Here is a 16,816-nt window from a genome sequence, read left to right on the forward strand (position 1 = left end):
GGCCCAAAGGTGCGGATGGCTCCGCATCTTTGGTGGCCTAGCCCCAACATTGAGGGGCTAGGCCGACGCCGGAGGGATTTCCGCCCCGCCAGCTGGCGGAAATGGCGTTTGTTTCCCCGCCAGCTGGCGCGGAAATGCGGCGCATGCGCGGGAGCGTCAGCGGCCGCTGTCAGTTTCCCAGCGCATGCGCGGGAGCGTCAGCGGCCGCTGTCAGTTTCCCGCGCATGCGCAGTGGGGAGAGTCTCTTCCGCCTCCGCCATGGTGGAGGCCGTAGCGGAGGCGGAAGGGAAAGAGTGGCCCCACGGCACAGGCCCGCCTGCAGATCGGTGGGCCCCGATCGCGGGCCAGGCCACTGTGGGGGCACCCCCCGGGGTCAGATCGCCCTGCGCCCCCCCTAGGACCTCGGAGCCCGCCCACGCCGCCTGGTCCCGCCGTTAAATACCAGGTTTGATTTACGCCGGCGGGACAGGCAATTCCTGGGCGGGACTTCGGCCCATCCGGGCCGGAGAATCCAGCGGGGGGTCCCGCCAACCGGCGCGGCCGGATTCCCGCCCCCGCCCAATCTCCGGGAGCGGAGACTTCGGCGGGGGCGGGGGCGGGATTCACGGCGGCCAACGGCCATTCTCCGACCCGGCGGGGGGTCGGAGAATGACGCCCCTGTTTCTCCCTCCACAGATGCTGCCAGACCTGCTGAGTTTTTCCAGCACTTTCTCTTTTTATTTACAATACGTTAATGTGGTCAATAGTGAGTCACTTTTTGGAACAACTTGGTTTGGTTTACAAGTGCATATCCATATTAGCTGATTTCAATCATGACAGCTGTATGGCTGCTGTTAACTACCTCACCATCCCTGTGTTAAAAGGAAAGAAAGTAAGAAAATGCAAGATTTGCAATAAATCAATGCAAAGCTTTATTGAATTAATTTCAGGACTGTCAAGTTGGCAAAACACTTGACAGGCAATGATTTTTTTCATAATGTTGCAATAAAAGCAACCAGAATTTCCTTACCAACTCTCTATCCAGTGAACCCAAATGGGACTGCAAATTTGTGAATATTCGAAATGAGCAACATTAGGTTCTGCTGCAATGTCCCTGACAATTGTGGGGTGTGTGAAAGTTCAGCTAAGATAAATAGCTATCAGCTCATCGAATTATACCTCCGTGAAGGGTGAAGTTATTCAGATGAGGAGGTAAAATTATTGAAAGAAGATCGACACCTTTATTTTACATTACTCATTTCCTCATTTTATCATTGCATCTAGATGGAAAAACATGTGGAGGGAGGCTTGAAAGTGTTAGTGGATCATTTACCAGTCCCAATTATCCGGAACGGTATCCAAATAATGCCGAATGCATTTGGTACATACAAGTGGCCAATGGAAAGAGAATAACTTTGAATTTGGATGATTTTCAGTAAGTAACCATGTTTCCACTTGTTCATTGTAACTGTCAGAGGCAGCTAGTTCTGAATAGACACTAAAATGTCTGTACTTTTAAACTGATGTCTGACCCACAAATTTAATGGCCGGGATTCTCCGAGCCCGCGACGGGTCAGAGAATCGTCAGGGGCATGGGAAATTCCCGCCACGCCGCTCCGACGCCGGGCCGCCGATTCTCTGGGCGTCAGTCGGGGGCCGCTGAAATAGGCCCCCGCGGCGATTCTCCGCGGGCAACGGGCCGAACTCCCGCCGGTGTGGTTCAAACCTGGTACCAACCGGCGGGAGCTCAGACCCGCGGCCGCTGGATGTCCTGGTTGGGGAGGTGGGGGATCTGACTCTGGGGGGTCCTCCACAAGGTCCAGGCCCGCGATCAGGGGCTTCCAATCGGCGGGAGGCCGCAATCTGAAGGGGGCCTGCCTCCTTCCACGCGGGCCCGCTGTTAAGTCCTGACATGTTGCTCCGCGCCGGCACGGAGACGGCAACCACGCACATGCGCCGACGTGGAGACGGCCGTGGCCCGCATGCGCAGACCCGCGCTGGCCGTGCCGGGCCGCCTTTCGGTGCCAGAGCAACGCGCAGCACTCCGCCGCCGTGCTAGCCCCCGAAAGAATGATGAATTGCTGGTCCGTTGACGCCGGCGTACACCACTCTGGTTTTTATGCTGGCGTCAACACTTGGCTGGGATTTTGGAGAATCTCGGCCAATGTTTCTGTTTTGTCAATGAAAATAGACAAATATGGGTGATCTACAAGATACAATTTCCAGAATGGAAAGAAACTGACCAATGTGATGTATTCGATCATCTGGCCAGGTGTATTATAGGATCAGAGAACATTACAATGTATAAGGGAGGCTTTTGACCTTGGCTTGCGCACACCGGAAGTAGGAAAAAATCACTGACCTCAATCTTGTGTGAGAAGCGGGGTCACCTCCATCGAAGGCCCCCTCATGACTGGGGCTGCCCTCCCCTCACAGACCGGACAACTCTGGACCTGCATCCCACCTGGCTTCTCCTCTGATTCAACACTCACCCACCATATCTCGCCCTACCCCAAACCCCATGCCCGCAATCCTCCAGGGTACGTTCCGCTCTCTTCCCTGGAAGCTCTGCCACTTAACTCACATGAGCTGCCTGGTTCCACTTTGCCCCTGGCACAGCACTGCAATGCCTCTTCTAGCCATTGCAGCGCTGTGCCTGGATGGGCTTTAGAGCTGCCAGCCAATAAGTTTGGCTTATCCAACAGCTGCCAATCAACACTCATTTAAGCATGAAATGATATCAGACCAGTTGGGGTTGACGGGCTGCATTCCCCGCCAACTCTCTGAATGTTGGGGGTGATCTCTTTGAAAAAGATGTTCAAAGGCCTCAAAGGAGGTGGAAATTCCTTAATGTCTGATTTCAATCAGAGCGTAATGCTCAATCAAATCAAACTAAACAGAAAGAAAAGTACAGCCACACAGATCATTAAAACATAGCAAACAAGAACTAAAAATTAAAAGGGCTAATTGAATGCTGACCTTTATATCGAAAGCATTGGAACACAAGTGGGTGGAAGTCATTTGGTAACAATAGAAAGCCCTGGTTAGACCAGACCTGAAGCACTGCAAACAGTTCAGCGCGTGGCGTCTTAGGAAGGATTTATTGGGCGTCATTCTCCGACCCCCCGCTGGGTCGGAGAATGGCCGTTGGCCGCCGTGAATCCTGCCCCCGCCCCCGCCGAAGTCTCCGGTACCAGAGATTGGGCGGGGGCGGGAATCGGGCCGCGCCGGTTGGCGGCCCCCCCGCTTAATTCTCGGGCCCGGGTGGGCCGAAGTCCCGCCAAGAAATTGCCTGTCCCGCCGGCGTGAATTAAAGTAGGTATTTACCGGCGGGACAAGGCGGCGTGGGCGAGCTCCGGGGTCCTGGGGGGGCGTTCTGACCCCGGGGGGTGCCCCCACGGTGGCCTGGCCCGCGATCGGGGCCCACCGATCCGCGGGCGGGCCTGTGCCGTGGGGGCACTCTTTCCCTTCCGCCTCCGCCATGGCCTCCACCCTGGCGGAGGCGGAAGTGACTCTCCCCACTGCGCATGCGCGGGAAACTGTCAGCGGCCGTTGACGCTCCCGCGCATGCGCCGCCCCGAATGTCATTTCCGCGCCAGCTGGCGGGGCAACAAACGCCATTTCCGCCAGCTGGCGGGGCGGAAATCCCTCCGGCGTCGGCCTAGCCCCTCAATGTTGGGGCTCGGCCCCCAAAGATGCGGAGCATTCCGCACCTTTGGGGCGGCACGATGCCCGTCTGATTGGCGCCGTTTTGGGCGCCAGTCGGCGGACATCGCGCCGTTTCCGGAGAATTTCGCCCATTGTCTTTAAGATGGTGCAGCTTGCATTTACTCAAATCCTACCTGGAGTCCAAGGGTTAAGCTCTAATTAAAGTGTTCAAATGAGAATTTCAAGTGAAAGGCTTGCAAGTACTCTCGGAAAAAGCAGAGGAATGGTACAAGGTGGGTTTTTCTTCCAGTGAGCCAATATGGATATGACGGGCCACACGGACAACGTCTGTGCCGCAACTAGGGAGAAATTCTCCCCCAACATTGAGGGGCTAGGCCGGCGCCGGAGGGATTTCCGCCCCGCCAGCTGGCGGAAATGGCGTTTGTTGCCCCGCCAGCTGGCGGAAATGGCGTTTGTTGCCCCGCCAGCTGGCGCGGAAATGCGGCGCATGCGTGGGAGCGTCAGCGGCCGCTGACAGTTTCCCACGCATGCGCAGTGGGGAGAGTCTCTTCCGCCCATTTCTGGGCGGGACTTCGGCCCATCCGGGCCGGAGAATTGAGCGGGGGGTCCCGCCAACCGGCGCGGCACGATTCCCGCCCCCGCCCAATCTCCGGTACCGGAGACTTCGGCGGGGCCGGGGGCGGGATTCACGGCGGCCAACGGCCATTCTCCGACCCGGCGGGGGGTCGGAGAATGACGCCCCAAATCTTTGTTTTAAACTCAGAATGCTAGAATCTTGCTGGCCTTCATATTAAAGGATTGCAACAAAGGTGGGTCTTTGGTGTTAGGTTAAAGATCAAACACTAAATGAGGAAACAGGCTCAATGGGTCAGATATCTTACACCTATTTCTAAGATGCAATAGTCCTTAAGCAGCTATAGTTGATTACAATAAATGGCAGGGAGAAATATTACAGGAATACTCAGACAGAAGATTAAATGCAATAAGTCATATCAATGTTAAGGAAATTTGTATTGATTAGCAAAAAGATTGATTGAATGAATGGCAGTTCATGGGCGAAATTCTCCATTATCGGCGGAAAGTCCGCCGATCGGCGCAAAAAACGGCGCAAATCTGACTTGCGTCACGTCAGAAAAATGGGTCGATCGTCTCCGGCCTGAAATGGGCTAGCAGCGACGTAACGGGATCCGCGCATGCGCAGTGGTTCACGCCGTGCAGCGTCATACGCGCTGCACGGCGTGACGGCTCATAAGGCCGCGCTGCTCTCCCCCACCCGACCGCAACACCCGACTGCAACACCCGACTGGATGGCTGGCCGTTGCTCAGCCCCGAGGTTCGAGTCACGCGATGTGGAGGCGCTCCTGGACGCGGTGGAGCAGAGGAGGGACGCCCTGTATCCCAGGCACGGCCGCAGAGTTGCCCCACGCCACAGCCGGCGTCTGTGGAGGGAAGTGGCAGAGGCCGTCACCGCTGTGGCCCTGACACCACGGACAGGCACCCAGTGCCACAAGAAGGTGAACGACCTCGTCAGAGCAGGCAGGGTGAGCCTCCCCCATATCCCCCCCCTCCCCATATCCCCCCTCCCCCATATCCCCCCTCCCCATATCCCCCCTCCCCCATATCCCCCCTCCCCCATATCCCCCCTCCCCATATCCCCCCTCCCCCATATCCCCCCTCCCCCATATCCCCCCCTCCCCCATATCCCCCATATCCCCCATATCCCCCCTACCCCATATCCCCCCTCCCCATATCCCCCCTCCCCCATATCCCCCCTTCCCCATATCCCCCCTCCCCCATATCCCCCATAACCCCCCCTCCCCCATATCCCCCCTCCCCCATATCCCCCCTCCCCCATATCCCCCAAATCCCCCCTCCCCCATATCCCCAAGTGAATCCAGCCCTAACCTTAACCTCTGCAATGCACGCGCAACCGATGGCGTGCATTCATATACCTGCCTAACACTGTTGCCTTTTACCCCTGCCCCCCCCCCCACAGGAGAAGCGCGCACACAACAATAGGGAGCATGTGAGGACTGGAGGACGGCCCACTGGTGAGAGGCCACTGACCGAACACCAGGAAAGGGCCCTGGAACTGGCTGGCGGACCTGAGGACCGGGAGGTTGCTGATGCAGAGGTCGGGGGCGTACTAGCAAGTGAGCCGCCGACAGCCCGTCCCCATATCCCCCCTCCCCTATATCCCCCTCCCCCGTATCACCTGATCACTGCCTGATGTCTAACCATGCATGCTTCATTGTGTATCGCAGGACCAAACGTCCAGGCACCCATCCCCGCAGATGCAGACCGCCCGCAGGATGCCCCTCGGAGACCACTGGAGACGGAGAGACCCGCACCCTCCAGCATGCGACGCCCGCAGGATGCCCCTCGGAGACCACAGGAGACGGAGAGTCCCGCACCCTCCAGCATGCGACGCCCGCAGGATGCCCCTCGGAGACCACGGGAGACGGAGAGACCCGCACCCTCCAGCATGCGACGCCCGCAGGATGCCCCTCGCACACCACGGGAGACGGAGAGACCCGGACCCTCCAGCATGCGACGCCCGCAGGATGCCCCTCGCACACCACGGGAGACGGAGAGACCTGGAGCAACAGGGAGACGACACCCCCGTCACGTGCTGGAGCGACCACCCAGCGACGAGGGGGGCAGCCACAGGCCCCCGTCACATCCGAGCCAGGACACCACTACCCAGGACACCACTACCCAGGACACCACTACCCAGGACACCACTACCCAGGACACCCCTACCCGGGACAGCACTACCCAGGAAGACGAAATACCGGACAGTGACACAGAGTGGATGGGTGGAGACGAACCCCCACCCCAAAGTGCCATGGACTCAGAGTGGGACGAAGAGCACGACACTATGCCACTGCTGTCACCAACACCCTCCACCATCGCAGAAACACTCACCACGGTTGGGCACTTTAATGATGAGGCGTCTGGTACACTCACTGGTGCGCACAACACAGCCGTCCCGGTACAGCAGGTGGAGGTAGGAGCAGCAGAGGGACCGGGCGGTCGGAGGGCAGCCCAGCCCAAGCGAACATCTGCCGCCCAGATGGATCCCGGGTTCCTGCAGTTACCACACCCACACATAGATCTGATGCAACCACCGACCCGGAGACGAGCGAAGAGGGTGACGGGCGGCTTGCGGCGGCTGCGGTCGCAGGTGGAGGAGTCCACCCGCGTCCAGGAGCTGGGAGTGGTGCCGGTCATGCGTGCCACCCAGGCCGACACCGCACGGGTGGCGTCCGCGGTGGAGGCAATGGTGCGACGGTGTCAGACATGGGGAACGGTTTGCGAGGCCTGGGGCCTTCCGTGCAGGCGGCGTCTGTGGCCCAGAAAATGGCTGCCCTCTCACAGGAGGCCATGAGCCAGTGCCAGCGCCAGATGGCAGAGGCGCTCAACGCCATAGCCCAGTCTCAGCAGGCCATGGCCCAGTCTCTGCAGGCCATGGCCCAGTCTCTGCAGGCCATCGCTGAGGGCATCGGCGCCAGTGGCCATGTGCGAGCCGGCGTCGCACTGTCACAGACAGGGTTTGCCAACCCCCTGGGCTCCATGGCTGCAAACCTGCAGACCCCTGTCGATACCAGCACGGGCCTCCAGGACTGGCAGCGCCAGATGTCGGGGGGGGCGTTGGATGGCCAGTCCGTTCGCATCCCCCACCCATGTAGAGGCCTGGGGGCCATCGGGCACCCCGAGGGAGGAGGAGGTGGTGTGGTCCGTCCTGGCTCCCTCTGCAGGGGAGGTCCCGGTACACCGCGACACCTCGGACTCCCCCCCTTCCGTCCCAGGTGCATCGGGTGGGCAACGGGCAGGACAGGCTGGCAGCTCGCCATCCCAGTCGCCCGGGCCGCAGCCTGGCCCATCTAGGCCAGGACGCCCCAGGAAACGGCCGCCAAAGGGATCCAGTGTCAGAGGGCAGGAATCATAGGAGTCCACCTCCAGTTCTGCTGTACCGTCTGGGGAACCACGTAGACGTAGTCAAAGGGCCCGTAAGGCCAAACAATTAGACACTGAGTAAGTTGACACGGTTGCAGGGCACAGATGAGTTTTAGGGGCTAGGGCACGTGCATGAACTCCTTTGGTTATTAAAGTCAATGTTACACCTACAGAAGCTGCCTTTGTGCTCTGTCCAAAGTGTGCGGGGGTGTCATGTACGTTGAGCGCAAGTGTGTGTGTGAGGGGTGGTCTTACCTCAGCCCCAGGTGAGTCTGCCCCCTTCCCCCTGGGCCGCCATCAACATCCCCCGGGCAGAGGACGGGACCGTGCGCTGCAGTGTCACAGCCGCATGCAGGGATGGTCCGGGTGGATGGTGGTACTGTGGCCATGGGTCAGACATAGTCCAACGATGTAGAGCCAGGAGCTCACCGCAGGGCGGGTTGTCATCATCCTCCATGGCTTGCGATAGACACGCGTCCACCCGCAACTGTGTGAGCCCGGCCCGTTGTGCCGCAGGTGGAACGGCAATGGGGGGGGTGGTGTGCATGCGGGTGGGGTGGGTGGGGTTGGGGAGGGGGGTGAGGGTGCTGGGTGGGTGGATGGGTGGGGGGTGTGGGTGGTCGGCTGTTGCCATGGTGTGCGGTCTGTGGCCATACTACCCGATTCCCACGCCCATCTAGTCAGTGAAGCGGGCATCTATCAGTCTGTCCCGTGCCCGCTGGGCCAGCCGGTAACGGTGGACAGCCACCCGCCTGTGTCTACCCCGTCTGCCCTGACCATTGCCCCCATCCCCCTCATCTGGGAAGGACTGGGCCTCTTCCTGCTGCTCCTCCACTCCGCCCTCCTCTGCCTGCATCTTGGCTGGCCCGGTCCACGGGGAAGCGGATGTAGCGGTGCGCTATGGCATATAGGGCATCTGTCACTGCCCGGGTGCACCGATGTCTGCGATATGCCGGACAGGTCCCCACTCGGTGCCTGGAATGACCCCGTTGCATAAAAGTTCAGGGCCACCGTAACCTTGACGGACACGGGGAGAGGGTGTCCCCCGCCAGTGCCACGCGGTGACAGGTGTGCCAGCAGGTGGCAGATGTGTGCCACGGTTTCCCGGCTTATCCGGAGTCTCCTCCTGCATTCCCGGTCCGTGAGGTCCTGGTATGACTGCCGGGGCCGGTACACACGGGTCGCCCTCGGGTGCCTCCGTTGCCGTGGGGCCGCGACGTCCTCCTCCCCCTCCTCGTCCTGTCGGTCAGGTGTCCCTCCAGCCTGGGCGGCTGCCACCTGCCCCTCTGCGGCAGCCTGCGCCGCCTCTCTGGCACGCTCCTCCTCCTCCTCCTCCTCCTCATCCAGGGCAACATAGACATGAGCGGCTGCCACCACGGCGGCCAACATCGCTGGATGATCCGAAAACATGACGGCCTGGTGGGGGGGAGGGGAACGACGACATGTCATCATTGCCCATATCCCCTCCTCCCCCCAGCCAGGTGGCATGGACCGCATGGGTCCAACTGTTGGAGGCTGGCACCTGGCCAGGTGGACCAACTCACTTGCCCTCCCATCCCCCTCCTCGGCACGGACCCCACCCCAACCTCCCCCCCGGCACGGACCCACCCCCCACCCCCAACCTCCACCTCGGCACGGACCCCCCCCCAACCTCCACCCCAGCACGGACCCCCCCCAACCTCCACCCCAGCACGGACCCCCCCCAACCTCCACGCCGGCACGGAACCCCCCCCAACCTCCACCCCGGCACGGACCCCCCCCCAACCTCCACCCCGGCACGGACACCCCATGCCCCTCCCCGGCACAGACCCCCCCCACCAGCCTCCACCCCGGCACGGACCCCCTATCCCCCTCCCCGGCACGGACCCCCCATCCCCCTCCCCGGCACGGACCCCCCCCAACCTCCACCCCAGCACGGACCACCCCCACTGGCTGCTGAATTCTCCGGCGCCGGTTTTCGGGCGGGGGCGGGGATCACGCCGTGCCGGTCGGAGGCCGTTGGCAGCGGCCCCCCCGGCAATTCTCCAGGACTTGATGGGCCGAGCGGCCACCCGTTTTCGGCCAATCCCGCCAGCATGAAATGGACATGGTCCACCCCGGCGGGACCAGGGGCGTCATTCTCCGACCCCCCCGCCAGGTCGGAGAATGGCCGTTGGCCGCCGTGAATCCCGCCCCCGCCCCCGCCGAAGTCTCCGCTCCCGGAGATTGGGCGGGGGCGGAAATCCGGCCGCGCCGGTTGGCGGGACCCCCCGCTGGATTCTCCGGCCCGGATGGGCCGAAGTCACGCCCAAGAATTGCCTGTCCCACCGACGTAAATCAAACCTGGTATTTACCGGCGGGATCAGGCGGCGTGGGCGGGCTCCGGGGTCCTGGGGGGGGGGGGGGGGGCGCGGGGCGATCTGACCCCGGGGGGTGCCCCCACAGTGGCCTGGCCCGCGATCGGGGCCCACCGATTCGCCGGCGGGCGTGTGCCGTGGGGGCACTCTTTCCCTTCCGCCTCCGCTATGGCCTCCACCATGGCGGAGGCGTAAGAGACTCTCCCCACTGCGCATGCGCGGAAACTGACAGCGGCCGCTGACACTCCCGCGCATGCGCCGCATTTCCGCGCCAGCTGGCGGGGAAACAAATGCCATTTCCGCCAGCTGGCGGGGCGGAAATCCCTCCGGCGTCGGCCTAGCCCCTCAATGTTGGGGCTAGGCCGCCAAAGATGCGGAGCCTTCCGCACCTTTGGGCCGGCGCGATGCCCGTCTGATTGGCGCCGGCTTTGGCGCCAGTCGGCGGACATCCCGCCGTTGGGGGAGAATTTCGCCCCTGGTTTGGAGGAAGGCTACCGGAGTCCTCGGGGGGGGGGGGGCGCGGGAGGATCCGGCTTCGGGGCGGGGGGCGGGGGGGGGGGCTCCAGGTGGCCTGGCACACGATCCAAGGCTCCGCCATGGCCGGTGCGGAGATGAAACCCCCTGCGCATGTGCAGGAAACACGCCGGCGGTTCTGCACATGCGCCAACTCACGGTGGCCCACAGCAGCCCTTCGGTGACGGTTGGCACGGCGCCAGCCCCTCCGGCGCCCGCCTAGCCCCCGGGAGTGCAGCCCGACACCGGAGTGGTTCGCGCCGCTCTTGGTGCAGGCATCAGGCCATCCAGCTAGTTGCGGGAGAATTCCACCCCTTATGTTTTGAATGCATGACCTGCTCTCTGAATGTTTTTTGTAGATATGTGTGTATATGTTGCCCAGTTTAAGAAGTAAATTGTTATTTGTAAAAGATAATTACAATAAATAATTTTCAATTTGCAATCGTTCTCTCCCCAGACTAGAAGTATCATTGCGGTGCACAAACGATTATGTGGCAATATATGATGGAAGTTCAACAAGTTCTCCTATGGTTGCAAAATTCTGTTCTGGATCAAACCACACATTGACATCATCGTCCAATACTATGACCATTTATTTTAGATCTGATCACCTTAAAACGAGTGCTGGCTTTACTGCATATTACTTCTCTCAGGCATTGTTCCAAAGTAAGTGTATAAAATGTCCTGTCTTGTTCAATATAGTTTAAATTAGCACGAATGTGTAGTTAGTTTCAAGGAGCAACTAGACATCAGCTAAAGCGTAGATCCATTGTGTTTCATTTTATTTTAATCCAATTCATTAATTTAATTCCATCAAAGAACATTAGAGAAGAAAGTAAATAAGTTGTGGACATATTTGCCAAATCTTCTTGTTTGAAATAGGGAGGAGTAGCGGTATTGATTAACGAGACAATTGCAGTGCTGGAGACAACGGATATCCCAGAAGGATCATGGGCTGAATCTATTTGACTAGAGCTAAGGAACAGAAAATATACAATTACTTTGCCTGATAAAGTATATAGACCACAATCTAATGGGAATGATGTAACACTATCTCTCTCTCCACAGGTGCTGCCAGACCTGGTGAGTATTTCAGCCTTAAGAGTATCTTTTAATTTTAATCAGCATTTGGATTAGGAAAATCAGATGGACAAATGTCGCCGAGATGAGAAATTCATAGACTGGGATAGGTTCATAAAACAACACATTCTGGCACCAACCAGAGAGCAGGCTAGACGAGACCTGCTTCTGTGCACTGAGATATGATTCATTAATTACCTCACAGTTAGCAGCTGTAATATGATTGAATTTTACAATAATTTGGATGGAGAGAAGAGTGACTCCAAGATAAATATTTTAAATTTAAATAAGAGCAATTTGGAACGTATGAGAGCTAAAGTGAATTGGCAAATGAGGATAAGCAATAGGTCAATAGAGATGCGGTGGCAGAGAATTAAAGGGATATTTCAGAATTCACAGAATGGATACATTCAACGAGATACATTTAGGTACATTTCAAGAGAAGGAACCGTCATTCTTGATTAACTAAAAACATAAACGGTAATAAAAAATGTAAAGAAAAAAGATTTAATTGCGGATTGATGGGTGGCAGGTCAGAAGATTGAACAGAATAAAACAAGCAGCAAAGGATGGCAAAAAAACTTGATAAGGAAGATAAAATTAGACTAAGACAGAAAATTAGCTAGAGATTTGGGGCGAAATTCTCCCCCAACGGCGCGATGTCTGCTGACTGGCGCCAAAGACGGCGCCAATCAGACGGGCATCGCGCCGGCCCAAAGGTGCGGAATGCTACGCATCTTTGGGGGCCTAGCCCCAACATTGAGGGGCTAGGCCGACGCCGGAGGGACTTCCGCCCCGCCAGCTGGCGGAATGGCGTTTGTTGCCCCGCCAGCTGGCGCGGAAATGCGGCGCATGCGCGGGAGCGTCAGCAGCCGCTGACAGTTTCCCGGCGCATGCGCGGGAGCGTCAGCGGCCGCGGAAAGTTTCCCGCGCATGCGCAGTGGGGAGAGTCTCTTCCGCCTCCGCCATGGTGGAGGCCGTGGTGGAGGCGGAAGGGAAAGAGTGGCCCCACGGCACAGGCCCGCCCGCGTATCGATAGGCCCCGATCGCGGGCCAGGCCACCGCGCCCCCCCCCAGGACCCCGGAGCCCGCCCACGCCGCCTGGTCCCGCACCCGGTAAATACCAGGTTTGATTTACGTCGGCGGGACAGGCAATTTCTGGGCGGGACTTCGGCCCATCCGGGCCGGAGAATTGAACGGGGGGTCCCGCCAACCGGCGCGGCCCGATTCCCGCCCCCGCCCAATCTCCGGTACCGGAGACTTCGGCGGGGGCGGCGGCGGGATTCACGGCAGCCAACGGCCATTCTCTGACCCGGCGGGGGGTCGGAGAATGACGCCCTTGAAGACAGATAGAAAGAGTTTATATTGACATTTAAAAAAGAAAAGTCAACAAAGTGAGCATAGGACTTTTAGAATGTGAAACTGGTGAATTAACAATAGACAATAAAGAGATAGCTAATGAATTCCAATTGGCATTTTGCATCTATTTTTATTATAGAAGGTTCGTCTGGAGACTGTGGGCCCCAAGTGTGTGGGAGAGACCTGCAAAGTGGCAGGACACTCCCCAGTTGTTGCAAAGTTCTGAGACTATGGACGTGATCTTCAGGTCATGCCTGCCGGTAGGATTTAGGATGTTGCCAAAGTCAATGGAACTTTGGCAGGTTGGCTGCATCCTCTGTGATGGGACACGAATTCCAGGCCTACATGGTCACTGGCAGAGGTGGGAAAGAGGTGCTGTCATCATCAGGAAGACCCTGAGACAAGTCCCAGGGTGCAGAGAGCTGCCCCATATCCACCAAAATGTGGTTTGTTTGGGGTTCCCTGCCCACAATAGATGGTTGAGAATCAGCAGTGACACCAGGGGCGTCATTCTCCGACCCCCCGCCGGGTCGGAGAATGGCCGTAGGCCGCCGTGAATCCCGCCCCCGCCGAAGTCTCCGGTACCGGAGATTGGGCGGGAATCGGGCCGCGCCGGTTGGCGGGACCCCCCGCTGGATTCTCCGGCCCGGATGGGCCGAAGTCCCGCCCAGAAATTGCCTGTCCCGCCGGCGTAAATCAAACCTGGTATTTACCGGCGGGACCAGGCGGCGTGGGCGGGCTCCGGGATCCTGGGGGGGGCGCGGGGCGATCTGACCCGGGGGGTGCCCCCACGGTGGCCTGGCCCGCGATCGGGGCCCACCGATCCGCGGGCGGGCCTGTGCCGTGGGGGCACTCTTTCCCTTCCGCCTCCGCTACGGCCTCCACCATGGCGGAGGCGGAAGAGACTCTCCCCATTGCGCATGCGCGGGAAACTGACAGCGGCCGCTGACGCTCCCGCACATGCGCCGGGAAACTGTCAGCGGCCGCTGACGCTCCCACGCATGCGCCGCATTTCCGCGCCAGCTGGCGGGGCAACAAACGCCATTTCCGCCAGCTGGCGGGGCGGAAATCCCTCCGGCGTCGGCCTAGCCCCTCAATGTAGGGGCTAGGCCGCCAAAGATGCGGAGCATTCCGCACCTTTGGGCCGGCGCGATGCCCGTCTGATTGGCGCCGTGTTTGGCGCCAGTCGGCGGACATCGCGCCGTTGGGGGAGAATTTCGCCCCAGGTATCTCATCCATCACTCAAACCGCCCAGCAGAGATTACTGCCACTGTGTGTGAATTTGCAGGTTGCAATACAACACCAGAAACACTAGATTGAACTGCTGGAGCTGTCTCTCCATGAGAACCGCCAATCTCATGATGGAGAATACCCTGGGATCAGAGGAGAGGGTAACTGCAGCACAAATGTCCCACATGGACTCTTCCATAGTGCGGACCAGGGTTTGCAAACCCTCTGGAAGCGGTACCAGATTGCCACCTGCATCCCACTAGGCATCCAGCATTCACTGCCTGGTGGATGACTCCAGAAGCTTGTCATCTGTCTGGGGCTCAGCATCTTCCTGGTATTCAACATTCCTCTGACTGTCAGAAACCTGGGAACAATCAATCTCTGACAGCTGCTTAGGCGTTTGTGATGTGCTTCACTCAATCTGTGCTATTGTCTGTAAAGATATACTCACCTCCACTAATAGCCAATATCTAAGTTGGTGTAAGGTGCGGGGCAAGGATACAGTGGTGCAGCATCCAAGGTCCCTCTTCCTCCAATATTAATAGTGGACCATCCATATCTTTGCTTTGTCTGGATGGTGATCCACCTGATGGATGAAAACAGCAATCAGTATATATGAGAATTATAGAAGCAGAGTAAGTAGCTGTTTCAGCATCCTACACATGGGCATTGTCCAGTTTACAAATGTAATTATGTAGGATAACAGAATACCTTGCTTTTTCTGACTCTGAGCCCTTTGTACCTTTTGGCTGCTTCACTCCCCCAGGCAAAAGTGAAGCGCCTTCACTGTGATCCTTCTGCAATCCACCATTCTCCATGAATCTCAATCCCTGCCTTTCCTTGACCAGCATATCTCACACACTGCTCACATACCAACTATAGAATGTCCTCTTCCATTCGTATCAGTCCTGCCAGACTTGGAACTCCACCACTTGTACAGTGCATTCTAGCACATTGTAAATGGTCTCTCTTGTGAAGACAAAATACATTGATGAGTCCCTATTCCAGATGGCTGAGATGTATGTGCCCCTCCCCAACATACTGGTCCAAATGTCCAACACATTGCAGGACCTTTCCCTTCTAGGTGTGTTTGCCATCTACCAATTCATAGACAGCTTTGCTGGGACACAAATTTCCTTTGCTACAAATGCCATTAATATTTCACCTTCCAGCACCTAAAACACATGTTCATCCATATCCATTCATTGCAAAGTGGCATCGTTTTTGACCCTTGCAGAGTGGAGAAGGTCATTGAGTATCTTCTGACGCTGTATCCAGGTCTTACGCAAGAGACCACGGCTGCTAACTAGTGCTGTAATGAGAAATTATTTTGGCACTGGAGATCAATAGGTAGAATCAGTCTGGGTAGAAATAAGAAATAGCAAGGGAAATATGTCCTTGGTGGGAGAAATCTACAGGTCTCCTAATAGTAGTTCTACAGTAGGGTGCAGTATAAACCAGGAAATACTGGGGGAGTATGACGGATGTAAACTAACTGATCTATAGTTTCCTACTTTCAACCTCCCTCCTTTTTTGAATATGAGTTACATTAGCGTTTTTCCAATTCACTGAAATCTTTCCCGCATCCAGGGATCTACCATGCACGATCTACCCAAATAGGAACAGAGTCCCATGCCGCAATTAGCCGTGTGTTTCCTCACATTCGGAGTGCGGAGAAATATCAGGCTATCGAACAACTATTCGGGTAGATCGTGGGCCACAGCGAGAATCCCATTTTCTGCACTGTGGAGTTCTGCCGCTGATGTCTCGACACCCCAACATGGCCCCTGAACCCTCTCAAAGCCCCAACTCGCATATAAGGGGGTCCTTGCCCCACTCTCCATGCAGGGCACCCCTGGGCCCCATCCCTGCTGCATGAAAAATGCCAACTTGGCACCTTGGCAGTGCCCACCTGGCACCCTGGCAGTGCCATTCCAGCTGGCAGCGCCACCTGCACACCTTGACAGTGCCAGACTGTCACCCTGCCCAGAGGGTAATCACCTGCGGGCCTCCAATCCCCTGGCAGACCCCCACAAACTCAATTCCATCTGGTCCCCGTTTGTGGAGACCTGGGGCGAAATTCTCCCCCAACGGCGGGATGCCCGCCGACTGGCGCCAAAGCCGGCGCAAATCAGACGGGCATCGCGCCGGCAAAAAGGTGCGGAAGTCTCCGCATCTTTGGCGGCCTAGCCCCAACATTGAGGGGCTAGGCCGACGCCGGAGGGATTTCCGCCCCGCCAGCTGGCGGAAATGGCGTTTGTTGCCCCGCCAGCTGGCGCGGAAATGCGGCGCATGCGCGGGAGCGTCAGCGGCCGCCGAAAGTTTCCCGCGCATGCGCAGTGGGGAGAGTCTCTTCCGCCTCCGCCATGGTGGAGGCCGTAGCGGAGGCGGAAGGGAAAGAGTGCCCCCACGGCACAGGCCCGCCCGCGGATCGGTGGGCCCCGATCGCGGGCCAGGCCACCGTGGGGGCACCCCCCGGGGTCAGATCGCCCCGCGCCCCCCCCCAGGACCCCGGAGCCCGCCCACGCCGCCTGGTCCCGCCGGTAAATACCAGGTTTGATTTACGTCGGCGGGACAGGCAATTCCTGGGCGGGACTTCGGCCCATCCGGGCCGGAGAATCCAGCGGGGGGTCCCGCCAACCGGCGCGGCTGGATTCCCGCCCCCGCCCAATCTCCGGGAGCGGAGACTT

At 58.4% G+C, this 16,816-nt stretch overlaps 1 protein-coding gene across 1 annotated transcript in view; it reads left to right on the forward strand.

The window, feature by feature from the left end:
- Window positions 1-16,816, forward strand: part of LOC140392310 (scavenger receptor cysteine-rich domain-containing protein DMBT1-like) — a 53,595-nt gene that overhangs the window by 23,931 nt on the left and 12,848 nt on the right. The window contains exons 3-5 of the mRNA XM_072477627.1: window positions 1,264-1,414; window positions 10,915-11,123; window positions 11,526-11,540. Of these exons, the coding sequence (XP_072333728.1) occupies window positions 1,264-1,414; window positions 10,915-11,123; window positions 11,526-11,540 (375 nt within the window). The remainder of the gene's footprint in view (window positions 1-1,263; window positions 1,415-10,914; window positions 11,124-11,525; window positions 11,541-16,816) is intronic.

This window comes from Scyliorhinus torazame, chromosome 16 (assembly GCF_047496885.1).
Source record: "Scyliorhinus torazame isolate Kashiwa2021f chromosome 16, sScyTor2.1, whole genome shotgun sequence".
Taxonomy (NCBI): domain Eukaryota; kingdom Metazoa; phylum Chordata; class Chondrichthyes; order Carcharhiniformes; family Scyliorhinidae; genus Scyliorhinus; species Scyliorhinus torazame.